At 37.2% G+C, this 27,032-nt stretch overlaps 1 protein-coding gene across 8 annotated transcripts in view; it reads left to right on the top strand.

The window, feature by feature from the left end:
• CEP83 (centrosomal protein 83) overlaps positions 1 to 27,032 on the top strand; it is a 183,263-nt gene that overhangs the window by 104,659 nt on the left and 51,572 nt on the right. For all 8 annotated transcript variants that reach the window (XR_013522025.1, XM_035257301.3, XM_035257302.3 and 5 more), the window contains 4 exons: positions 324 to 455; positions 6,874 to 6,988; positions 8,362 to 8,506; positions 8,620 to 8,769. Coding sequence is in view for 7 of the 8 variants with exons in the window: in XM_035257301.3 (XP_035113192.2) it covers positions 324 to 455; positions 6,874 to 6,988; positions 8,362 to 8,506; positions 8,620 to 8,769 (542 nt within the window). In the remaining variant the exon portion in view is untranslated. The remainder of the gene's footprint in view (positions 1 to 323; positions 456 to 6,873; positions 6,989 to 8,361; positions 8,507 to 8,619; positions 8,770 to 27,032) is intronic.

Genomic DNA, 27,032 nt, shown 5'->3' with positions numbered 1-27,032 from the left:
GTTTCAAATAAGTCAGTGTTAAGCGTAAATAGACATGAAATGAATAACTTACATACTTTCTCTCATGAGAGAAGTATATAAGCTTTATTTCATTGGTGGCCATTCATATGTTGTCTAGATACCTTTGTGGCATATTTCCTCGAACACTGTGTTTCAATTTTGAATTCTACCAATTTGAGAAAATTCTTGTTACTTTGGTATATATTAATACTGTTGAGATTTTTAATAATTTTTATATAATTATAAATGTATTTTAAATAGTGCTTTCATTTTGGTATACTTGAACAATAAATGAATTTTAAAATATTTTGTTTCAATGAAAGGCTGAAAAACAGTCAGCTAAGCTACGGGCAGAACACTTGGAAAAAGAGCTACAATCAAGTAATGAACAAAATACTTGTTTAATTAATAAATTGCATAAAGCGGAACGAGAAATAAATTCATTGTCCAGTAAAGTAAGTTATATGCTTGTTTCATTTTTTAGAATTTTTGTTACCATATAATGATAAATTTTATTTTTAATAATTCATTTTTTACTGAAATGTTTTATTATATCATTTTACCTTCCAAGAAATAAATACGTTGATCAGTAGAGTATGTTATCTTAATACCTCTACTTCCTTCTTTAGAATGCTTAATACTGTACAATAACAAAGAAATTTTGTGTTTAGTTCTCTGTGTTGAAATCTTGTTTAATCTTATCACTTTGCCTTCCAAATATATGCAGAATCTGATCAATTCTTACCACATCCACTGTGACCATTCTAGTCTAAGCCATGATTTCTCTTGGCTCCTTTTTTATGCTAGGTTGCCAACTGATTTTTCGGCTTTCTACCCATTCAGAACTCTGTATGATTTGGATCCTGCAGTCTTTTCATAGCCATGATCATGTATTTTTCCTCTTGTTCACTTTGCTCCCCTTGGCCTTCTCACTCTTTGAACAAACTCAACTTTTCCTCATGGTTTCCGCACTTGTATGAGCCTGACTCAGTCTTCCCTCACATATCCACATAACTTGCTTCCTCACCCTATAGATGTTGCCTAATCAAAGAGGTTTTCCTTCACATTGTAAAATAGCATCTTCCTTCTTCCTCTGTATCTTCCTTACCCACTTTTTCTTCATAGCTATCCTCAATACTGTCTGATACAGTTATTTGGTTTTTCTTTTTTTGGTCTCTCCTTTACTTTCCCACCAACTCAGTATAAGCTCCAAGAGAACAGGGACATTGTTTTCATCACTACTGTTTTTCCAGCTTCTAGAACAGTGCTGGCACATAATAGGTACTCAAGAAATATTTCTTCCAGTGGCTCAAGCCTGTAATCCCAGCACTTTGGGAGGCTGAGGTGGGCGGATCACAAGGTCAAGAGATCGAGACCATCCTGGCCAACATGGTGAAACCCTGTCTCTACTAAAAATAGAAAAATTAGCTGGGTGTGGTGGCATGTGTCTGTAGTCCCAGCTACTCAGGAGGCTGAGGCAGGAGAATTGCTTGAACCTGGGAGGCGGAGGTTGCAGTGAGCCGAGATTGTGCCACTGCACTCCAGCCTGGTGCCTGGCAACAAAGTGAGACTCTGTCTCAATCAGTCAATCAATCAATCAATAATTTATTCAATGAATTAATTAGTAGTAACAGCATGATCTACATTTATATTCTCTTTAACAGACTGGATTCAAAGTCTGGTTTTTCCCTTAATAAAGCTCTGTGACCTTGGGCAGTTCATCATCTCTCTGAAACTTCAGTGCCTTTGTCTATAAAATGGGACTAATACTTACCTTATCGAGTTGTGGCAAAAATTAAATGTAGCTGATGATGAAAATGATAATTGCAGTGATTATACACTAGTGATTTCCTTAAATAAGAAAATATTATAACATAACTAATACAGAAGTTTTAGTCCATTGACTAGTCTATATCCCACTGTTTCAATAACTGTGTGTGTAACCTTAGGCAAGTTACCTAATATCATTAGGATCCAATTTCCTTATATCTCTAAGAAACCTTTTAGCCTATGAAGACGGTGTAAGAACTGCTAGGAAATAATTTGATTGCCTGCTGATTAACAGTAAGTAGATTATATATTCAACAGATATACATTGAATGCTTATAATTACAGAGAATACAAAAAATAGATATAAAACACGAATAATTAAATTTAGGGATACAGGGAGTTTTCATGCTTTTCTTCTAATTCCAGTATAAATTAGTTTCAATTTTGTAAAATAATGTTGAGTACCTAGTATTTGCAGCACATTGTTCTTGACCTGAGTTGCCAGACTACACTGCTGGAATAATTGGAACCACAGATGTAGCAATAGGATATCGGATATGCTGGCTTCTACTGTGGTTTCTCTCTCTTGGGGGTTGCCAAGTCTAATACTTTTCATGCAATACATTTTACCTGAGTTCTCTAGCTCACCTGTATGCTGACCCTGATTTTTTTTTTCCCGTATATATATTCTTCTCTATTACTCTTTCCTTTTGGAATTAGAGCATAGGTGATTTCTCCTACTCTACTGAAGAAAGAACAGCAGTCTGGTATAGTATTATTTATTTCTCTATGCTTGTTTATTAACGTACATTGCCAAGAGTTGCCTGTCTTTTTTAAGGCACACTTGCATTATTTTGCATATAAATGGAGTATTAAATACCATCCTTCAACTGTAGACAAACCAAGTTTCTTTTGAAGTCTTACATGTAAATATTCCATTAGAAGGGTAAATTTTAGTATTTCAAACATGACTGCCACAGTTTTCTTTGCAACTTGAAATTTTTATCAACATTTTGCAATTCTGGCAAATGGTTGTTTGCAGTGCAAAGGAACACTTGGGGTGTTTTTGTCTAAATTATTCAAATTTGTAAATGTTTGTCAGATTTTAGAACATGGTTCTATCAGTGTGAGTATCAATGACTTGGATTAAAAGGCATTACCAAAGATGGCTTGAAAATGATGACCTTAAAGAGATTTCACATTCAGTGAGATAAATTTTTTTAGTTACCTCATAGGATTTTTCATCTTTAGAATGCCAATAAAAGATAGTTTTAAGGAAGCCATCCAATAAAGGTATCCTTATTTACCTAAGCTAATGAGGTAATAACATCTTAGAACTTAGAAAAAGATCAGGATTTAAATACTGTCACTTTGGAATCTGTATCCAGAGCTTCTTAGGTAATATATACTTTCAACTGTATTTCTATTTCTTGCTTATATATACAGTGTTCTTATGTGTCTTTCTGTGAGTATGTGATACCCCCTGTAAAGTGCTCAGTATTGCCATTTTTGACATTTATTAAAATTTTGTTAGTAGTAATATCTGAATACTTACATTGTGTCAAAAACATAAAGCAAATTCACAACATAAAGGCCATAATCTACATGGCAAACATTTTGTGAAGAACAGGGTGACTTGGTTCAGTGGAGCTTCAGAAGACCCTGAATCACTTGAAATTTTATGTAACATTTTAACAGGAGCATTTTTGTTTAAAAAAAGATTCCTAATTTTCCTAGGATTTGGAATTTGATCACAAGGAAGAATAAGAACCAGGGATCTAGAGGCAGAAAGAAACTGCATTGTAACTGTAATTTTGTTTAGATTACTATAGAAAAGTGCTGTTATTTGTCATTACTAGGTAATAAATTTTTGTACATTATTTTAAGTAAATAACATTCCATTTAGTGTATTTTTAGGAAGTTAACAGTGTTTGTATAGGTGCACTGATAATGTTAGTATATAGAAGTAAGGCAATAAAGAAAAACTTAAGATACATAAATGAGTAGATTTGAATGCAGAGAGGATGGGTAAATTGCTTGAGCATCTACCACTAGTTTAACAGCAAAAGTAGGCCTGAAGACAGACCTCACTTGTTGCTTGACTTCCAATCCAGTGTTCTTTCATTTTCAACAATTACAGTTTCGTTAAAAATGTCTAATCATTTCAATAAATCATAGGGTGGAATGAATAAGAAATAAGTTTTTGTAGCTCTTGGAGTTACCATGAGATGAATCAATTTCCTATGAAATAAGATGGCTCTAAGTTTCTACCTCATACAGCTATAGTATGTTTGTTAATGAAATGCTGTGTCATTCTTAATTTTTTCAGTTAGTATATAATAGCAGGTTATAATTAGATTTGTCATAGTGATTGCATTTTCTTTGTAATTATATTTCCTAAAATTTTATGGTATTTATAATTTAAATTCTCTCTGTCCATGAAATCAGAATGTAGTAAAACTCAACTTACAGAAAGTTTAGGTATTAAAATAAATTCTCAGCTGCTTTCATGTAAACATCATTTTATAAAACTTGTTTTTACAGAAAATTACTTCCAAAGGGGAATTAAAAATGCAGTCTGGGCTCGGTGGCTCAGACCTGTAATCCCAGCACTTTGGGAGGCTGAGGCGGGTAGATCACGAGGTCAAGAGTTCAAGACCAGCCTGGCCAAGAGGGTGAAACCCAATCTCTACTAAAAACACAAAAACTTAGCCAGGTGTTGTGGCAGGCACCTGTAATTCCAGCTACTCGGGAGGCTGAAGCAGAGAACTGCTTGAATCTGGGAGGCGGAGGTTGCAGTGGACCAAGATTGCACACTGCCCTCCAGCCTGGGCAACAGAATGAGACTCCATCTCAAACAAAAAAGAAAATTAAAATAAAAATGCAAAATAATGTCTGCACAAGGTCGCCATTTTATGTACCGTCATTTAAAAATCTGTGAGTTGATTTGGAGGGATGTCTGACTGTAGTTAGCAGTACAAAGGCAGTACTCATTTTTCTGTTTATTTCCTTTAGATGAGGATTTTGCATGAAACTATTTCTTGAAACATTTTCAGGACCTTTTGTTGATGGAGTCTCTTCCCTTAGACACTTCTATTTCTTGTCCTTGCTATCTTTGGCTTTAGGACCCCTTTTTGATTTGTGTCTAACTCCCAGCTCCAGTTTTTATGGGGTTTTATTGGACTCTGAGTAGATTGTCTTTTACTTTTCTGTTTCTACAATCTCATATTTTCTATATTTGACTTGTATATATTTATAGATTCCATAGTTTTATATATTCAGATAATAGAAAACAGGTTAATCTAACTTTTATGTTTGACTGAGTAAATCCTTATTATATGAGTGAGTATATCTAATTTTAGAAGCTCCTTACCAAAGAGGAGGGCTATGGAAAATGAATGTATATGATTTATGATTGTTCCTGCCCTCACCTCTACCTCATGCTTGTGCACATGTGCACACAGACACATATCTGTACACATAACACTATTTTGTCACCAGATTCAATTGATTCTTCCTGTTCCTTCTTTTATTCATTTCTTGCTTCTTAATTGATTTAACTTTAGTTTCTTAAGCCAACACACTTGCATTAGAGTTAATTGTGCCACCTTTAACAGCTAACATGAAAAACAGCCCTTTTGTATGGGATGTAAAGTTTGTTTCCTGCCATTCCTCCACAGATTTCATATCTTCTGGTGCTCTACATGTAATAAATAGCTTGTTCTAAGAGGAGACCATGTGATGTTATACATATAATAACATTTTATATGCTGTTCCTTCTACCTAGAGTGCCTTCTTTGTCCCCAACACATTTTTAATACTTAAATTTAATTTTAATTTTTTTAGAGACAGGGTCTCACTCTATCACCCAGGCTGGAGTACATTGGCATAATCATAGTTCATTGTAGCTTCAAACCCCTAGACTCAAGTGATCTCCTACTTCAGTCTCCCCAGTGGCTGGGACTAAGGGGCATGTCATGTCTGGATAACATTTAAAATTTTTTTAGGGAAAATGTCTCACCATGTTGCCCAGGCTGGTGTCCACCACCAGGCCTCAAACACTCCTTTTGCAGAAGCCTCTTAAGTAGCTGGGATTTTAGGTGCAAGTTACTGTGTCAGCTGTGGACACTTTTTTAAAGGAAGGTTTCAGGCCAAGTACCATGCATGGATCACACCTGTAATCCTAGCACTTTGGGAGGCCAAGTCAGGAGGATTACTTGAGACCACAGTTTTAGATCAGCCTGATCAGCATAGCAAGACCCCATCTCTACAAAAAAAAAAAAAATTGAAGAATTATCTGAGTGTAGTGGTATGCACCTTTAGTGCTGACAGCTACTTGGAATGCTGAGGAGAGAGGATCACTTGAGCCCAGGAATTTGAAGTTAAAGTGAGCTATGATTATGCCACTACACTCCAGCCTGGATGACATAGGGAGACCCTGTCTTTTAAAAATTTTTAAAAATTGGCCGGGCCTGGTGGCTCACACCTGTAATCCCAGCATTTTGGGAGGCTGAGTTAGGGGGATCACAAGGTTAGGAGATCGAGACCATCCTGGCCAACATGGTGAAACCCCGTCTCTACTAAAAATGCAAATATTAGCCAGGTGTGGTGGTGTGTGCCTGTAATCCCAGCAACTTGGGAGGCTGAGGCAGGAGAACCACTTGAACCCAGCAGGCAGAGATTGCAGTGAGCCAAGATCATGCCACTGCACTCCAGCCTGATGACAGAGCGAGACTCCAACTCAAAAAAAAAAAAAAAATTAAAAAATTTGAAAAGACTCAGGTTTTTTTTTTTCCTCTGCAGATTTCCCAATCATTGAGCATTTGATTTTAGATACTTTAATTAAGTCTTTAAGGCAAGATTAAGCCAGAGGATCACACACAGATATTCATAAAGAAATGCCTTGGTTCTGTTAGGAAAGTGTTTTCTTGATGTCTGCTTATATGAAGTACTGTTCTAGGCACTGACACTTTTTTCTTCTTGGAAGGTGCTAAGAGTCTACTTTACTACCAAAGCGTTTTCTCATTTCTACTTATGTTTTTGGGTAAGTATTGAATGGCAAGAAAATGACCAATAGTAATTTTAATTTTTAATTATCAACAGGTAAAAGAACTTAAACATTCAAACAAACTAGAAATAACAGACATCAAACTGGAGGCAGCAAGAGCTAAGAGTGAGCTAGAAAAAGAAAGGAATAAGATTCAAAGTGAACTGGATGGTAATACATGATTTCCCATGCTGCTGCTGATTTTCAGATATGAGCTCATTATTAAAATAGTTGAAACTGAATTTTCATTTCCAGATTTTCACTTAATTCATTTTTAATCTTGGAGCACATATGAAATGTTTTTTTATTGTATGTTGAGTGTTTTGTTTATTGTAATATATAACCTTTATAAAATCAATCTTACGTTTATATCGTAGGTATTGGATATATAAGTGAACTTTGTAAATGGGATGTCATACTTCCTGATTTATAAATTTTAAATCTATTTATCATGTAGTTAATAGTCCCCGGACATTTTAAGTCTAGAGAATGCAAGGAAGATAATTGGATTCCAGGCTTAATTTTTTTCAGTTAAAATTGTTTTTTATGTAGACCCTAGGCCTTTTACTGTAGCCTAGTGCAGTGTAGGCTTATTTTTAAGTTTCAGTTTAATCTTAGGACATCCATCTCATCAGGCTTCCTCTTTAGTTATGGTTGAGTTGGTCTGTAGTTGAACTCATTTCAGGCAGTTTATGATGAATGCCTTTTATGTTTTGAAAAGAGGTCTCACCATGTTGCCCAGGCTAGCCTCGAACTCCTGGGCTCAAATGATCCTCTTCCTAAGCCTCCTCAGTAGCTGGAACTACTGGCGCTAACACCGTACCTGGCTGCTATGAATGATTTTTTCCAATTATTAATTTCTGTTTGTTGACTCATGGATTTCCATAGAGTTAGGGAGTAAAACTTTTTTAGGAACTTAAAAGAATGCTCTACTTTGTTTTTACTTTTGATGTGAATTTGTTTTAGTTATTACATCTGCAAAGTACTTGCCATTTCATCACAAAGATTTCTAAATTCATTGTTCAAACTTAAAAATATCCATGTTATTTATACTTCTGCTAGAAATCTAGCAATTCTGCTAGAATCAATAGGTTTTGAACAGTTTTGTGATTTAACTCATTCTGCTATTGGCCAGCTTTGTTATGATGCTGTCTTAGAGGCTTAGGTCACAGAACCCCTTTAGAGGTGAAGTAAGTAAACCTCTGGTTATCATCCAGGTTGATCTCAACTCTCAATGTTCGAATGAGTAAATGTATATAACGTTTAATTAAAGCTTTTGTAACTGGAACTACAAAACTAAATTAGTTTTTTTTGTGTGTGTGCACTAAATTTGTGACCAGAAAATTAGCTCTGAGTTTTAGTCTGTTTTATTCTTATTTTAAGAGAGTTTATTTATGATGTGAGGATTGTTAAAAATATATTTTCATAGAGATTTCCTACATTCTTTTAGTTGTCTTACCAGCTTATGAACACTTGCCGTTAAATGTGATTTTTCATCTTAATAACATTGACTGTAGTAGGTTTTTCTCCTTAAAAAATACTAGGACTACAGTCAGACAATGAAATTCTCAAAGCAGCTGTTGAACACCACAAAGTACTTTTAGTAGAAAAGGATCGTGAGTTAATACGTAAAGTACAAGCTGCCAAAGAAGAAGGTTATCAAAAACTTGTGGTATTACAAGATGAAAAGTAAGTACTTAATTACCTTAGTTTGACTTAAATATCCTTGCAGCTGAAAACATTTTGCTGTCATATCATCTTTATTATAGTTCTTGTAACATAATTGTGATCTGTTGTTTTAGGTTAGAACTTGAGAACAAATTAGCAGATTTGGAGAAAATGAAAGTGGAACATGATGTCTGGAGGCAGTCTGAAAAAGATCAGTATGAAGAGAAATTACGGGCTTCACAGATGGCGGAAGAGATCACTAGGAAGGAACTTCAGAGTATTAGGTTATATAGCATATACATTTAAAATTTTTCATGTCGAAATAATGTCAGAGTTAACAAAATGATGTAGAAGTAGTTCAAAGAATTCCCATGTGCCTTTCACCCTGATCTCTCAAATATGAGTATGTTATGTAACCATATTATAGTAAGATTAAGAAATTAACATGAGGCTGGGCATGGTAGCTCATGTCTGTAATCCCAGCACTTTGGGAGGCAAGGCAGGTAGGTAGGTCACGAGGTCAGGAGTTCAAGACCAGCCTGACCAACATGGTGAAACCCTGTCTCTACTAAAAATATAAAAAATTAGCTGGGCATGGTAGTGGGTGCCTGTAATCCCAGCTACTGGGTAGGTTGAGGCAGGAGAATTGCTTGAACCTGGGTGGTGGATGTTTCAGTGAGCTGAGATCCACGCCACTGCACTCTAGCCTGGGCAACAGAGTGAGACTCCGTCTCAAAAAAACAAACAAACAAAAGAAATTAACTGAATGTAAGCAGGAAATCAGACATTACTATTATAAAACCTATTAACTGTATTCAGATTTTACCAGTTGTCACACTGATGTCCTTTTTCTGATCTAAAACCCAATCCAGGATCACACATTGCGTTTAGTTACTTTTAATCTGGAACATATGAATACTTGTCAGTGTTTTGTATATCTTCTCTCAATTTGGTTTTCTATTGTGTTTTTCATAATTAAATTCAGGTTATGCATTTTTAGCAAAACACTGAAGTCATGTGTCCTCAGTGCATCATATCAGGAGTTTCATGATTTGGCTTCTTAACTGGAGATTTTAACCTTGGTCACTTGGTTAAGTTAGTATTTGCCAAATTTTTCCCCAATAAAATTACTACTTTTTTCCCCCTTTGTAATATGTAATTATCTTGTGGCTGCCCATATATTTCGAGACTCTGTAAATATTCTCATCATATTTTCCCTTTATACGTTCTCCCATTAATGTTAGTATCTATTGATAATTCTTACCTGGAACAATTATGACTGTAGCATTTGCCAAATGATGATCTTTCTATTTCTATTATCTTTCCTCATTTATTAGTTAAAATCTGAAAGGAAGAACCTTTCCTTTTCCTATAAATGTTGTATTTATATCATAATGGATTTATACATTCTTATTTTTTCTATAGGTTATGATATTTTGTTATTTGCTTATTGCTCAACTTTTCTCAGATTTGGCTATTTGAAGATCTTTCAAGTTGAATCCCATGTCCTTTTGACATAATCCCACCGTTTATTGAGACATTTTTCTGTCATTACAGGATGTTCTATTCTATGGTTCTTTTTCACTTTCACTGCCCTGACCCTGGAATTAATCATTTATCTGAGGTGCTTTGGTTCCTTTTTAATTGGAGAATGATATTTAGAAACCAAAATCTCAGCTCTAGATATGCTTATGGGTACTGCTAGAGAGTCATTGCTTCTGGTCCTCCCAGTGAACTAAGTAAGCTGAAAGGTACACATTTGTATCTATTTCTTTATTGCTTAGGTCCTCCCAGTGAACTGAGTGAGCTGAAAGGTACACATTTGTATCTATTTCTTTATTTTTCTCTCTATATTAATAATTTTGAGTTTACATTGGTATTTCCAGTTCTATTCCAGCACTGTGGAGTTCATTCTGGCCTTCCTCTTTTCATACCTGCATTTCTTTTAACAGAAAACTGGCATTCATTATTCATACTGTATTTGCTTATTTCCTCAGTCCTAGAATAGTTGTTTTGGAATTGCTAACTTACTACTCAGTGAAAAGCAAACCTATTAACTTATGTGTAATATTTGTGTATAGTTCTTTTTGTCTTTACCCTTAGAGTGTATAGTCAAAATACTGTTTTCCAAAGTTACTTAGGATTTTTCTCAAATTCTCCTTTAATGTGGTTTGTTACTCACTTATAAGCAGGTTTATTCTCTGTTCTATTCCATTTTGAGTCCATACCTCATCCTTGTTTGTTTTATTTATTAATATATTGAGCATTTGAAATATCTACATGGTTATAAAGGACAGACCATAATATACAAAAAAAAAAAAAATCTAAAAACGTGCCACTTCCCACATCTACTCTACCCTGTTCCCATTCCCTCATCTTTATCTGTTCTGCCCCTATGTGAGATTAATCCCATTAGTTTCTGGGTTTTTTGTTTGTTTGTTTTTTTCTCATCACAAATGTCAGATGTCATTGTATTTCTTCTTCTTTTTTTTTTTGAGACGAGTCTCACAGTGTCACCCAGGCTGGAGCGCAGTGGCGTGATCTCAGCTCACTGCAACCTTCTGCTCTCTGCAACCTCTACCTCTCCCCTTCACGTGATTCTCCTGCCTCAGCCTCCAAAGTAGCTGAGACTACAGGCGCACACCACCATACTTGGCTAATTTTTTTGTATTTTTAGTAGGGATGGGGTATCACTATGTTGGCCAGACTGGTCTCTAACTCCTGATCTCATGATCTGCCTGCCTTGGCCTCCCAAAGTGCCGGGATTACAGATGTGAGCCACTGGGCCTGGCCAGTATTTTTCCTAATTTCTTATCAGTGTACCATGGAAACTGCTTCAGATTAGTTCATAGAGATTAACCTCATTTTTTATGGCTGTATAAAATTCCACTGTGTGTATCTATTAATGTTTGTTGAAACACTCTCCTATTTTTAAGTATTTAGTTTCCAATATTTTGGGAATATCTTTTTTTGAGACAGAGTCTCACTCTGTCACCCAGACTAGAGGGCAGTGGGGCAATCTTGGCTCACTGCAACCTCTGCCTCCAGGATTCAAGCAATTCTCTTGCCTCCCGAGTAGCTGGGATTACAGGCATGTGCTACCATGACCAACTGATTTTCGTATTTTTAGTAGGGATAGGGTTCACTGTGTTGGCCAGGCTGGTGTCGAACTCCTGGTCTCAGGTGATCTGCCCACCTTGGCCTCTCAAAGTACTGGGATTATAGGTGTGGAGCCACTCCACTGAGCCTAGCCTCCAATATTTTGTGATTACAACTAGTGATGCAATCAGTAATGTTGTACAGGTAAATATTTTCATTTTCTGGAGGTGTATCTGGAGGGTGAATTTTTGAAATAAATAGGTGGGTCAAAAGATAAATTCATATGCAGTTTTGTTACATATTGTCAAATTTCTACCCAAGAGAATTGTACCACTTTGCATCTTAGTATAGTTTAATTTGCATTTCTCATAAATGAGGTTGAACAATGCTTCATGTGTTTAAGGGTCATTTTAATATCTTTTTTTGGATGAATTGTTTGTTCTTGTCTTTCCCTACTGTATTGGTTTTTTTGGCTTTTCTTCCCTTGCTTAAAAAATTTATTAAATGACCTTGCTTTTTAGGAGTTCTTTATATATTAGGGTTATGCTGCAGAAATTTTCTCCCAGAGTGTGTCAGCAGTCTTCTAACTTTGCTTCTGTTATTTTTTTGCCATGCAATAATTTTTATTATGTAATCAAATTTAATCTGCTATTGCCTCTGGATATTAAGTCAGAGTTAGTAGTCTCTCCCTGAATTGAGGTTAAAGAGGAATTCACTTCTTTTTGCTTGTATGGTTTCATTTTTTATATTTAGTTCTCTGATCTGTTTGAAGTGTATCCTTTGTATGCTGTGAGGTATGGATTTGCTTTTTCTAAACGGTTAATTGGTTGTCCCACACTTTTATTAAAAACCTGTTTTTGTCCTAGTGATTCATGATAATACTTTTATTGTATTTTAAATTTCCATATATACTTCGGTATATTTCTGGGCTTTCTGTTCTATTTCACTGGTCTGGTTGTCTGTTCATGTGCCATTTTGCAATTTTAAAAAATAATTTTGCTTTAATTTTTTAGAGACAGGGTCTTTTTCTGTTGCCCAGGCTAAAATGTATGATCATGGCTCACTGTAACATTGAACTCCTGAGCTCAAACAGTCCTCCCATCTCAGCCTCCCAAGTAGTTGGGACTTTAGGCGCCTGTACCATTATTACAATATTTTAATTATAGAGCCATATAGTATGCTTTAATGTCCAGTTGTGCTGCTTGGTTCTTATAGTTTTTATGTTTCAGTATTTTCCCAGCTATTATTGTATGTTTGCTTTTTCATATCAACTTGAATATTAATGTCTAGCTCCACAAAAACGTTTGTTGGTAATTTTACTGGGATTTCATTAATTTTTTCTCAATTTTTAAAAATTAATAAAATATATATAAAAATAAAATTCACCATCTTAACTGTTTTTAAGTGCACAATTCAGTGGTATTGAATACAGTCATAATGTGGAACCATCATTGCCATCCATCTTCAGAGTTCTTTGCACCTTGTAAAACTGAAACTCTGCACCCATTAAATAGTAACTCCCCATCCTCCCAGTCCCTGACAATCACCATTTCACTTTCTGTCTTTTATGATTTTTGATTACTTTACGTACCTTTGTAAGTGGAGTGAAACAGTATTTATCTTTTTTTTTTTTTTTTTTTTACTGGGTCATTTTACTTAGCATGATGTCATTACTTTTTTTGTTGTTTTAGAGTGAGCCTTGCTGTCACCAGGCTGGAGTGCAGTGGTGCCTTCTCGGCTCACTGCAACCTCTGCCTCCCAAGTAGTTGGGATTAAAGGTGCCACTACCACACCCAGATAATTTTTGTATTTTTAGTAGAGACGCGGTTTCACCATGTTGGCCGGGCTGGTCTTGAACCCCTGACCTCAGGTGATCTGCCTGCCTTAGCCTCCCAAAGTGCTGGGATTACAAGTGTGAGCCACTGTGCCCAGCCTAATCTTCATTACTTTCTAAGGCTGAGTAATATTTCACTGTATGAATATACTATATTTATCCATTTGTTCACAGTCACCTGGATTGCCTCCACATTTAGCTAGTAATATTGCTGTTATGAACATGTGTGTACAAACATCCCCACAGGGCCTTGGTTTCAGTTATTTTGGATTTATATCCAGAGGAATTACTGGATTATATTGTCATTCTGTTTTTAATTTTTTTAGGAACTGCCATTCTGTTTTCTACAGTGGCTGCACCATTTTAAATTCCCGCCAAAAATGTACAAGACTACTAATTTCTCCATATTTTCACCAATACTTCCTTCATGTTTTAAAAAAATTGACACACAGTTGTACATGTTTACAGGGTACAGTGTGATATTCTGATTCATGTATATATTGTTTAATGATCAAATCAGGGTAGGTAGCATATCCATCACCTCAAACATTTAAAGTGTTCTTTCATTTGGGAAGATTCAAAACTGTCTCTTCTAGCTATTTGAAAATATACAATAAATTAGTGCTAACTGTAGTCAGCCTACAGTGCTATAGAGCACCAGAAATTATTCTTCCTATCCAACAGTAATTTTGTGTTTGTTAACCAACCTCTATCTTCCCTCCTCGCTAGTAACCACTGTTCTACTCTGTGGTTCTATGAAATAAACTTTTTTAGCTCCCACATGAGTGAGAGCATGCACTATACATTTTTGTGTACCTGGCTAACACTGTTCTCCCATACTTGTCCATGTTGCCATGGATGACAGGATTTCATCCTTTTTTATAGCTGAATAGTATTCCATTATTTATATATGCCACATTTTCTTTATCCATTCATCTGTTCATGGGCACGTAAGTTGATTCCATATCTTGGTTATTTTGAATAGTTCTGCAGTAAACATAGGAGTGCAGATATTAATTTGACATACTGATTTCCTTTGTTTTAGATGTATACTCACTTGTGGAAATTGCTGTGTCCTGTGGTAGTTCTGTTTTAGTTAAGTTTTTTGAGACAGTGTCTCACGCTGTCACCTAGGCTGGAGTGCAGTGGTATGATCTCAGCTCACTGTAACCTCTGCCTCCCAGGTTCAAGTGATTCTCTTGCTTCAGCCTCCTGATTAGCTAGGATTACAGGTATATGCCACCATGCCCAGCTAATTGTTGTTTTTTTCTTTCTTTTTTTAGTAGAGATGGGGTTTCACTGTGTTGGCCAGGCTGGTTTCCAACTCTTGACCTCAAGTGATTCGCCTGCCTTGACCTCCCAAAGTGCTGAAATGACAAGCGTAATCCACTGCACTTGGGCTATTTTTAGTTTTCTTGCAGAGCCTCCATACTATTTTTCTTAATGGCTATACTAATTTACATCCCCACTAACAGTGTGTTAGAGTCCCTATTCTCATTCTTGACAACATTTGTTATATCTTTTTGACAGTAGGCAATCTAGCTGGTGAGAGGAAATATTGTCGTTTGATTTGCATTTCCCTGAGGAATAGTTATGTTGAACAATTTTTCATAAATCCATTTAGATCCTTTGCTCATTTTTAAATGGAATTATTTGGAGCTTTTTGCTGTTGAGTTGTTTGAGTTTCTTGTTTATACTAAATGTTAATCCCTTGTCAAATGAATAGTTTGCAGATGGGCCGGGCATGGTGGCTCATGCCTGTAATCCTAGCACTTTGGGAGGCTGAGGTGGGCACATCAACTGAGGTCAGGAGTTCAAGACCAGGCTGACCAACATGGTGAAATCCTGTTTTTGCTAAAAATACAAAATTAGCTAGGCCTGGTGGCTACACAGGATGCTGAGGCAGGAGAATCGCTTGAACCTGGGAGGCTGCAGTTGCTATGAGCCAAGATCATACCATTGCACTCCAGTGTGGGCAAAAAAAAAGAGTGAAACTCCATCTCAAAAAAAAAAAAGTTTGCAGGTGTAGGTATTAATAATATTTTCTTCCATTGTATAGGTTGTCTCTTTACTCTGTATTGTTTGCTTTTTTGAGCAGAAACTGTTTGATTTGATACAGTCTCGTTTGTCTGTGTTTGCTTTTGTTGCCTGAGTTTTTGTTGTTACAGTTGTTTTATTTATTTTGTTGTTGTATTTATATAATGGATGGGGTTTTGCTGTGTCGCCCAGGCTGGATTGCAGTGGGTATTCACAGGTGCAATGCTACTGTTGTTCTACATAGAGTTTTGACCCACTCCATATCTGACCTTGGTCACGTTACTCCTCCTTAGGCATTCCAGTGGTCTTCTACTCCTGGGAGGTCATCATCCTGACGCTAAACTTAATGTGGATGCTCAATTGGAATAGCATACTATAGAACCTACAGCACAGAATTTCTGGACTCAGGTGATCCTCTTGCCTCAGCTTCCCAAGTAGCTGGGACTATAGGCATGTGCTACCAAGCCCAACTTATTGCCTGTGTTATTGAGGGCTTACTGGTAAAATCTTCACCCAGGGCAGTGTCCTAAAGCCTTTCCCCTGTGTTTTCTTGTAGTCATTTCATAGTTTGGGGTCTAATACTTAAGTCTTTGATTTTTGTATGTGATGAGAGATGGACCCAGTTTTATTATTCTGCATTTAGATAAACCGTTTTCCCAGAACCATTTACTGAAGAGGCTGTCCTTTCCCTCATGTATTTTCTCGGTGCTTTTGTTGAAAATCAGTTACCTGTAAATATGTGGAATTATTTTTGGCTTCTCTATTCTGTTTCATTGGTCTGTGTATCTGTTTTTATGCTAGTACTGTGGTGTTTTAGTTACTGTAGCTTTGTAGCATATTTTGAAGTCAGATAGTGTGATAGATACCTCAAGTTTTATTCTTTTTACACAGGATTGCTTTGACTCTTTGGAGTCTTGTGACTGTGTGCAGATTTTAAGATTTTTAAAAAATTTTTCTGTGAAGAAATTCATTGGTAATGTGATAGAAATTGCATTCAATCTGTAGATCACTTTTGGTAGTATGGTCACGTTAACAATATTAACCTCCCAATCCATGAACATGAGATTTCTTTTCATTTTTTGGTATCTTCAGTTTCTTTAATCAGTGTTTTATAGTTTTTCTTGTAGAGATCTTTTACCTCCTTGGTTAAACTTATTCATAGGTATTTTATTTTATACAATTATTATAAAGGGGATTGCTTTCTTTTCCAGTTTGTTAAGTATGTAGAAATGCTACTGATTTTTGTATGTTGAGTTTTTTTTTTTTCTTTTTATCATGAAACACTACTGAATTACAAGTTCTAAGAGTTTTTTGGTGATATCTTTAGGTTTTTCTGTATTTTAGATATTGTCATCTGCAAGTGGACAGTTTTGACTTCCTCCTTTTTTATTTGAAAGTCATTTCTCTCTTGTGCCTAATTGCTTTGGCTATTTCTAGTGCTGTGTCGACTAAGATTGATGAGTATAGGCATCATTGTACTGTTCCAGCTCTTTGAGGAAAAGCTTTCAACTTTTTTTGTTAGTGTGTTAGTTGTGAGTCTGTCTATATATGATATTCATTGTATTGAGATATGTTTCTTCTATACCTAATATATTTTAGAGTTTTTGTCCTGAAGGAAAGCTGATTTTTATGAAATGCATTTTCTGCATGTATTGAAATGATCATTTTTTTCTTCATTCAGTTGATATGATGTATCATATTTATTGATTTGCATATGTTGAACCATCCTTGCATACCTGTGATAAATTCAACTTGATTGTGGTGAATAATCTTTTTAATGTGTTGCTGGATTTGGTTTGCTAGTGTTTTATTGAGGATTTTTGTATCTATATTTATCAGAGATACTGGCCATAGTGTTCTTTTTTTGTTGTGTTCTTGTCTGGTTTTGGTGTCAGGGTAATGCTGGCCTTGTGGAATGAGTTTGGAAAAATTATTTCCAGTTTTTTGGAATAGTTTGAGAATAATTAGTATTAGTACTTTTTTAAAAGTTTGGTAAAATTCAGCAGTGAAGCTATCAGGTCCTGAGCTTTTCTTAGGAGACTTTTTTTTTTTTTTTTTTAATTTTTTATTGGATTATAGGTTTTGGGGTACATGAGCAGAGCATGCAAGACAGTTGCGTAGTTACACACATGGCAGTGTGCTTTGCTTTTCTTCTCCCCTTCACCCACATTTGGCATTTCTCCCCAGGCTATCCCTCCCCACCTCCCCCTCCCACTGGCCCTCCCCTTTTCCCCCCAATAGACCCCAGTGTTTAGTACTCCCCTTTCTGTGTCCATGTGTTCTCATTTTTCATCACCCACCTATGAGTGAGAATATGCGGTGTTTCATTTTCTGTTCTTGTGTCAGTTTGCTGAGGATGATGTTCTCCAGATTCATCCATGTCCCTACAAACGACACGAACTCATCATTTCTGATTGCTGCGTAATATTCCATGGTGTATATGTGCCACATTTTTCCAATCCAGTCTATTATCAATGGGCATTTGGGTTGATTCCAGGTCTTTGCTATTGTAAACAGTGCTGCAATGAACATTCGTGTACATGTGTCCTTATAGTAGAACGATTTATAGTCTTTTGGATATATACCCAGTAATGGGATTGCTGGGTCAAATGGAATTTCTATTTCTAAGGCCTTGAGGAATCGCCACGCTGTCTTCCACAATGGTTGAACTAATTTACACTCCCACCAACAGTGTAAAAGTGTTCCTTTTTCTCCACATCCTCTCCAGCATCTGTTGTCTCCAGATTTTTTAATGATCGCCATTCTAACTGGCGTGAGATGGTATCTCAATGTGGTTTTGATTTGCATCTCTCTGATGACCAGTGACGATGAGCATTTTTTCATATGATTGTTGGCCTCATATATGTCTTCTTTCGTAAAGTATCTGTTCATATCCTTTGCCCACTTTTGAATGGGCTTGTTTGTTTTTTTCCTGTAAATCTGTTTGAGTTGTTTGTAAATTCTGGATATCAGCCCTTTGTCAGATGGGTAGACTGCGAAAATTTTTTCCCATTCTGTTGGTTGCCGATCCACTCTAGTGACTGTTTCTTTTGCCGTGCAGAAGCTGTGGAGTTTGATTAGGTCCCATTTGTCTATTTTGGCTTTTGTTGCCAATGCTTTTGGTGTTTTGTTCATGAAGTCCTTGCCTACTCCTATGTCCTGGATAGTTTTGCCTAGATTTCCTTCTAGGGTTTTTATGGTGCCAGGTCTTATGTTTAAGTCTTTAATCCATCTGGAGTTAATTTTAGTGTAAGGTGTCAGGAAGGGGTCCAGTTTCTGCTTTCTGCACATGGCTAGCCAGTTTTCCCAACACCATTTGTTAAACATGGAATCCTTGCCCCATTGCTTGTTTTTGTCAGGTTTATCAAAGATTGTATAGTTGTATGTATGTTGTGTTGCCTCCGGTGCCTCTGTTTTGTTCCATTGGTCTATATCTCTGTTTTGGTACCAGTACCATGCTGTTTTGATTACTGTAGCCTTGTAGTATAGTTTGAAATCCGGTAGTGTGATGCCCCCCGCTGTATTCTTTTTGCTTAGAATTGACTTGGCTATGCGGGCTCTCTTTTGGTTCCATATGAAGTTCATGGTGGTTTTTTCCAGTTCTGTGAAGAAAGTCAATGGTAGCTTGATGGGGATAGCGTTGATTCTGTAAATTACTTTGGGCAGTATAGCCATTTTCACGATATTAATTCTTCCTAACCATGAACATGGAATGTTTCTCCATCTGTTTGTGTCCTCTCTGATTTCGTTGAGCAGTGGTTTGTAGTTCTCCTTGAAGAGGTCCCTTACGTTCCTTGTGAGTTGTATTCCAAGGTATTTTATTCTTTTTGTAGCAATTGCGAATGGCAGTTCGCTCTTGATTTGGCTTTCTTTAAGTCTGTTATTGGTGTAGACGAATGCTTGTGATTTTTGCACATTGATTTTATATCCTGAGACTTTGCTGAAGTTGTTTATCAGTTTCAGGAGTTTTTGGGCTGAGGCGATGGGGTCTTCTAGGTATACTATCATGTCGTCTGCAAATAGAGACAATTTGGCTTCCACCTTTCCTATTTGAATACCCTTTATTTCTTTTTCTTGCCTGATTGCTCTGGCTAGAACTTCCAGTACTATATTGAATAGGAGTGGTGAGAGAGGGCATCCTTGTCTAGTACCAGATTTCAAAGGGAATGCTTCCAGTTTTTGCCCATTCAGTATGATATTGGCTGTTGGTTTGTCATAAATAGCTTTTATTACTTTGAGATACGTTCCATCGATACCGAGTTTATTGAGGGTTTTTAGCATAAAGGGCTGTTGAATTTTGTCAAATGCCTTCTCTGCGTCAATTGAGATAATCGTGTGGTTTTTGTTTTTGGTTCTGTTTATGTGGTGAATTACGTTGATAGACTTGCGTATGTTGAACCAGCCTTGCATCCCTGGGATGAATCCTACTTGATCATGATGAATAAGTTTTTTGATTTGCTGTTGCAATCGGCTTGCCAATATTTTATTGAAGATTTTTGCATCTATGTTCATCATGGATATTGGCCTGAAGTTTTCTTTTCTCGTTGGGTCTCTGCCAGGTTTTGGTATCAGGATGATGTTGGTCTCATAAAATGATTTGGGAAGGATTCCCTCTTTTTGGATTGTTTGAAATAGTTTTAGAAGGAATGGTACCAGCTCCTCCTTGTGTGTCTGGTAGAATTCGGCTGTGAACCCATCTGGACCTGGGCTTTTTTTGTGAGGTAGGCTCTTAATTGCTGCCTCAACTTCAGACCTTGTTATTGGTCTATTCATAGTTTCAGCTTCCTCCTGGTTTAGGCTTGGGAGGACACAGGAGTCCAGGAATTTATCCATTTCTTCCAGGTTTACTAGTTTATGTGCATAGAGTTGTTTGTAATATTCTCTGATGATGGTTTGAATTTCTGTGGAATCTGTGGTGATTTCCCCTTTATCATTTTTTATTGCATCTATTTGGTTGTTCTCTCCTTTATTTTTAATCAATCTGGCTAGTGGTCTGTCTATTTTGTTGATCTTTTCAAAAAACCAGCTCTTGGATTTATTGATTTTTTGAAGGGTTTTTCGTGTCTCAATCTCCTTCAGCTCAGCTCTGATCTTAGTAATTTCTTGTCTTCTGCTGGGTTTTGAGTTTTTTTTATCTTGCTCCTCTCGCTCTTTCAATTTTGACGATAGGGTGTCAATTTTGGATCTCTCCATTCTCCTCATATGGGCACTTATTGCTATATACTTTCCTCTAGAGACTGCTTTAAATGGGTCCCAGAGGTTCTGGCACGTTGTGTCTTCGTTCTCATTGGTTTCGAAGAACTTCTTTATTTCTGCCTTCATTTCGTTGTTTACCCAGTCAACATTCAAGAGCCAGTTGTTCAGTTTCCATGAAGCTGTGCGGTTCTGGGTCGGTTTCTGAATTCTGAGTTCTAACTTGATTGCACTATGGTCTGGGAGGCTGTTTGTTATGATTTCAGTTGTTTTGCATTTGTTGAGCAGTGCTTTACTTCCAATTATGTGGTCAATTTTAGAGTAGGTGTGATGTGGTGCTGAGAAGAATGTGTATTCTGTGAATTTGGGGTGGAGAGTTCTGTAAATGTCCACCAGGTTTGCTTGCTCCAGGTCTGAGTTCAAGCCCTGGGTATCCTTGTTGATTTTCTGTCTGGTTGATCTGTCTAGTATTGACAGTGGAGTGTTAAAGTCTCCCACTACTATTGTGTGGGAGTCTAAGTCCTTCTGTAAGTCATTAAGAACTTGCCTTATGTATCTGGGTGCTCCTGTGTTGGGTCCATATATGTTTAGGATCGTTAGCTCTTCTTGTTGTATCGATCCTTTTACCATTATGTAATGGCCTTCTTTGTCTCTTTTGATCTTTGTTGCTTTAAAGTCTATTTTATCAGAGATGAGAATTGCAACTCCTGCTTTTTTTTGCTTTCCATTAGCTTGGTAAATCTTCCTCCATCCCTTTATTTTGAGCCTTTGTGTATCCTTGCATGTGAGATGGGTTTCCTGGATACAGCACACTGATGGGTTTTGGATTTTTATCCAATTTGCCAGTCTGTGTCTTTTGATTGGTGCATTTAGTCCATTTACATTTAGGGTTAATATTGTTATGTGTGAATTTGATACTGCCATTTTGATTCTAAGTGGCTGTTTTGCCTGTTAGTTGTTGTAGATTCTTCATTATGTTGAAGCTCTTTAGCATTCAGTGTGATTTTGGAATGGCTGGTACTGATTGATCCTTTCTATGTGTAGTGCCTCTTTTAGGAGCTCTTGTAAAGCAGGCCTGGTGGTGACAAAATCTCTGAGTACTTGCTTGTTCGCAAAGGATTTTATTCTTCCTTCACTTCTGAAGCTCAGTTTGGCTGGATATGAAATTCTGGGTTGAAAGTTCTTTTCTTTAAGAATGTTGAATATTGGCCCCCACTCTCTTCTGGCTTGTAGTGTTTCTGCCGAGAGATCTGCTGTGAGTCTGATGGGCTTCCCTTTGTGGGTGACCCGACCTTTCTCTCTGGCTGCCCTTAGTATTCTCTCCTTTATTTCAACCCTGTTGAATCTGACGATTATGTGCCTTGGGGTTGCTCTTCTTGCGGAATATCTTTGTGGTGTTCTCTGTATTTCCTGCAGTTGAGTGTTGGCTTGTCTTGCTAGGTGGGGGAAATTTTCCTGGATGATGTCCTGAAGAGTATTTTCCAGCTGGGATTCATTCTCTTCGTCCCCTTCTGGTACACCTATCAAACGTAGGTTAGGTCTTTTCACATAGTCCCACATTTCTTGGAGACTTTGTTCATTCCTTTTTGCGCTTTTTTCTCTGATCTTGGTTTCTCGTTTTATTTCATTGAGTTGGTCTTCGACTTCAGATATTCTTTCTTCTGCTTGGTCAATTCGGCTATTGAAACTTGCGTTTGCTTCGCGAAGTTCTCGTATTGTGTTTTTCAGCTCCTTTAATTCATTCATATTCCTCTCTAAGGTATCCATTCTTGTTATCATTTCCTCGAATCTTTTTTCAAATCTTTTTTCAAGGTTCTTAGTTTCTTTGCATTGATTTAATACATGATCTTTTAGCTCACAAAAGTTTCTCATTATCCATCTTCTGAAGTCTAATTCCGTCATTTCGTCACAGTCATTCTCCGTCCAGCTTTGTTCCCTTGCTGGTGAGGAGTTTTGGTCCTTTCTAGGAGGCGATGTGTTCTGGTTTCGGGTGCTTTCCTCCTTTTTGCGCTGGTTTCTTCCCATCTTTGTGGATTTGTCCGCTGGTCGTCTGCGTAGTTGCTGACTTTTTGTTTGGGTCTCTGAGTGGACACCCAGAATGTTGATGATGAAGTATTTCTGTTGCTTGGTTTTCCTTCTACCAGTCTAGTCCCTTCGCTGTACGACTGTTGAGGTCCGCTCCAGACCCTGCTTGTCTGGGGTGCACCTCTAGTAGCCGTGGCACAGCGAGGGATGCTACCAGTTTCTTTTTCTGCTCTCTTTGTCCCAGGATGATGCCTGCCTAATGACAGTCTTTTGGATATAGAGGGGTCAGGGAGCTGCTTGAGGAGACAGTTTGTACTTTATAGGGGTTTAATTGCTGAGCTGTGCACTCTGTTGTTCATTCAGGGCTGTTAGGCTGCTATGTTTGATTCTGCTGCAACAGAGCTCATTAAAAAACCCCCTTTTTTTTTTTTTTTTTTTTTTTCCTCAAATGCTCTGTGTTGAGGGGTTTGGGCTTTATTTTTGGATGTCCGATCAGGTGTCCTGCCCAGCTCAAAGGCAGACTAGCCACTGTTTGGCTGCCGAGGCTCCGCCCTGCTGTTGTGTGATTCGCGCTGTTCCTGCCGGCTCTGCTGTGGTCTCCGCCACGCCCTGCGGCGGAGTCTCTTCGTTGTAGCGTGTTGCCTCAGCAACGGCAGGCTGCGTCAGCAGTGGGCGTGTATCTCAGTAGGGACGGGTTGCCTCGGCAACGGCTGGCTGTGTCAGCAGTGGGCGTGTATCTCAGTTGGGGCGGGTTGCCTCGGCAACGGCTGGCTGCCTCAGCTGTGGGCGTGTATATCAGTTGGGGCAGGTTGCCTCCGTAGTGGTGGACGCCCCTCTCCCACAGAGCGTCTCGGACCGTCTGCCCGGGATAGTTTGAAATCGCGGTTTTGTTCGTCCCACTGGGTATCCCAAGCGATCTGTCCCTGCAATCCCCTGGGCTGGGCTACTGTGCAAGTCTCGTTCAGTCTCAAGTCCAGCCCTCTCAAGTCTCAGGTTGCCGGTTCAACAAGGCACCCGGACAAGCGCGCCCTGTGGGGATTGCTGGGTAGGGCTGGCCGCCGCCGCCCCGGCTGCTGGCTTCGCCAGGCAGACCTACTGCCTGGCGTCCCGTGTCTTTTTATACTTGGGAGTTTCACCGTTCTGTGGGCAACAAAGATCAGTCTGGAAATGCAGCACTGACTCACCGTTTGCGAATTCAACGCGGGCTCCAATCCTGGGTTGTTCTCACAGCGCCATCTTGAGTCCCCTCCTTAGGAGACTTTTTATTGATGATACAGTCTTGTTACTCATTATTGGTCTGTTCAGGTTTTGTATTTCCCTCTGGTTCAATCTTGATAGGTTTGTGTGTTTAGCAATTTATCCATTTTCTCTAGGTTTTCTAATTTGTTGTCCTGAAGTTGCTCATAAGTCTCTAATGATCTTTAGTATTTCTGTGGCATCGGCTGTAAAGTCTGCTTTGTCATTTTTTATTTTATTTATTTGGGTCTTCTCACTTTTAGTTACTCTAGCTAATATTAGTTAGTGTACAAATACATGAAAATCAAACAACATGCTCCTCAATGACCAATGAGTCAAGGAGGAAATTAAGAAATAAACTTTATTTCTTCATAAAAACATTTTTTTTTTAGATATTTTGTAGTTATTTAGCTTCCTTTTTGTAAATTCCTGTATTGATATTTATGTTTTCTTTCTCTCTACTGATTTGGGATTTTGTTTGTTCTTGTTTTCCTAGTTCCTTGGGGAACATCATTATGTTGTTGATTTGAAGTTTTTGTACTTTTTGATGTAGGCATTTATTACTATAAACTTTCACTCTTAATTCTACTTTTGTGGTATTCATCTTATAATAGGTTTTGGTATGTTGTGTTTTTGTTTTTATTTATTTGTTTCAAGAAATTTTTCAGTTTATTTCTTAATTGCCTCCTTGACTCATTGGTCATTCAGGAGCATGTTATTTGATATTCATATATTTGTATGAACCTTTCAAAGTTCTTCTTGTTGCTGATTTCTAGTTTTATACTGCTGTTGTCAGTAAAAATACTTGATATGATTTTGATTTTTAAAAATATACTGAAACTTGTTTTGTGGCCTAACATATGGTTTGTCCTGTGTAATGTTCCATGTTATGTTAAGAAGAGTGAATATTCTGGCCAGGCATGGTGGCTCACACCTGTAATCCCAGCACTTTGGAGTAGGAAGATAACTTGAGATCAGGAGTTTGAGAGCAGCCTGGCCAAAATGGTATAACCTTGTTTCTACTAAAAATACTGAAAAAAAAAATTATTAGGGCTGGTGGTGTGCACCAGTAATCCTGGCTGCTCAAGAGGCTGAGGCACAAGAACCCAAGAGGTGGAGGTTACATTGACCTGAGATTGTGCCACTCCCCTCTGGCCTGGGCGACAGCGCAAGACTCCATTTCAAAAAAAAAAAAAAAAAAAGATGACGACAGAAGAAGAAGAATGAGTATTCTGTAGCTACTGGATGAAATGTTTTGCAAATGTCTGTTAAGTCCATTTGGTCTATAGTATAATTTAAATCTTGTTTCTTTTTAGATGATCTGTCTAATGCCGAGAGTGGGATATTGAAGTCCTCTACTGTTATTTTATTGGTGTCTCTCTCTCTCTTTAGATAATAATATAAAGCAGATATTATCATTTACTTTATATATCTGGGTTCTCTGGTGTTTGATGCATACATATTTACTATTCTCTTACTGAATATTTTTTATCATTGTATAAAGAACTTCTTTGTCTCTTTACAGCTCAAAAACTTTTTTTACAGTTTTTTTTTTTTGCAGTGTGACAAACTTTTCACAGTTTTTGATTTAAAGTCTTTGATATAAGTGTGTTACTTCCGTTCATTTTTGGTTCCTCTTTGCCTGGAGTATCTTTATTTTACTTTCAGACTATGTCTTTATGGGTAAAGTGCATTTCTTGTAGGCAGCATATATTTGGGCTTTGAGTTTTTATTCCTTCATCCAGTCTGTATGTTTTCATTGGGGGATGTAATCTGTGTACAATCAAAGTTATTCTTGATAGGTGAGAACTTACTCCTGTGATTTTGTTAATTGTTTTCTGGTTGCATTTTACATCTTCTGTTTCTTTTTTGCTCTCTTAATTGTTTATCCTTGTGGCTTGCTGGATTTCTGTAGTGACAGAGTTTGCTTTCTTTCTCTTTCTCGTTTGTTTATCTGCTCTACTAGTGAGTTTTATACTTTTGCGTGTTTTCACAATGTTAGTCATTGTCTTTTCATTTTCAGTTGTAGGACTCCCTTAAGAATTTCTTGTTGAGTAGATGTAGTGGTGATGAATTCTCTCAGTTTTTGCTTATCTGAGAAAGACTTTGTTTCTTCGTTTTTGAAGGATAGTTTTGCTGGATATAGTATTTTTGAATGGAATTTATTTTTCTTTCACTACTTTTGAGTATATCATTCTGTTCTCTTCTTGCCTGTAAGGTTGCTCCTGAGAAATCTGTTTGTCTCATGGGATTTTATTATATGTGGCTTGATGCTTTTTTCTTGTTGTTTATAGAATTCTTTCTTTGATGTGATTTTTGATATTTGAGTATAGCGTGCCTTGGAGAGGACCTTTTCGAATTGAATCAGTTTGGGGTCTTTGAGCTGTTTGGATTTGGATGTTCATATCTCCCCTAAGACTTGGGAACTTTTCAATTATGATTTTGTTTGCAAGGTTTTTGATACCATTTCCCATTTCTTATTCTAGAATTTTTATAATATGAATATGAGTTCACTTGATGGTGTCACATAAATATCATAGGCTTTTTTCATTCCTTTTATTGTTTATAATTATTTGTCTGACTGGATTATTTTTAAAAACCTGTCCTAAAGTTCAAAAATTATTCTTCCTGCTTGATCTAGACTGTTATTGAAATTATTGAATGTATTTTTTATTTTGTTCATGGAATTCTTAAGCTCCAAGGATTCTCTTTGGTTTTTTTTAATGATATCTATCTCAAATTTCTTATTCACATATGATTTTTTTTTCTGATTTTGTTGAATTTTGTATCTGTATTCTCTTGTATCTTTCCAAGTTTCCCTAACATTGTTATTTCGAATTTCTTTTCAGGCATTTCTTAGATTTCCTTTTCTTTAGAGGGTCTATTACTGGAGAATTACTGGGTTCCATTGGAGGTGTCATGTTTTCTTTTTCATGTTTCTTCTTTTTTGAATTGAAGTCTTGCACAGTCTCCCAGACTAGAGCGCAGTGGTGTGATCTCAGCTTAATGCAACCTCCACCTCCCGGGTTCAAGCAGTTCTCCTGCCTCAGCCTCCCAAGTGACCGGGATTACAGGTGCCTGCCACCACGCCCAGCTAATTTTTTGTAATTTTAGTAGAGATGG

This window comes from Callithrix jacchus, chromosome 9 (assembly GCF_049354715.1).
Source record: "Callithrix jacchus isolate 240 chromosome 9, calJac240_pri, whole genome shotgun sequence".
NCBI lineage: Eukaryota > Metazoa > Chordata > Mammalia > Primates > Cebidae > Callithrix > Callithrix jacchus.
This window is presented reverse-complemented; position numbering and strand designations above follow the sequence as displayed.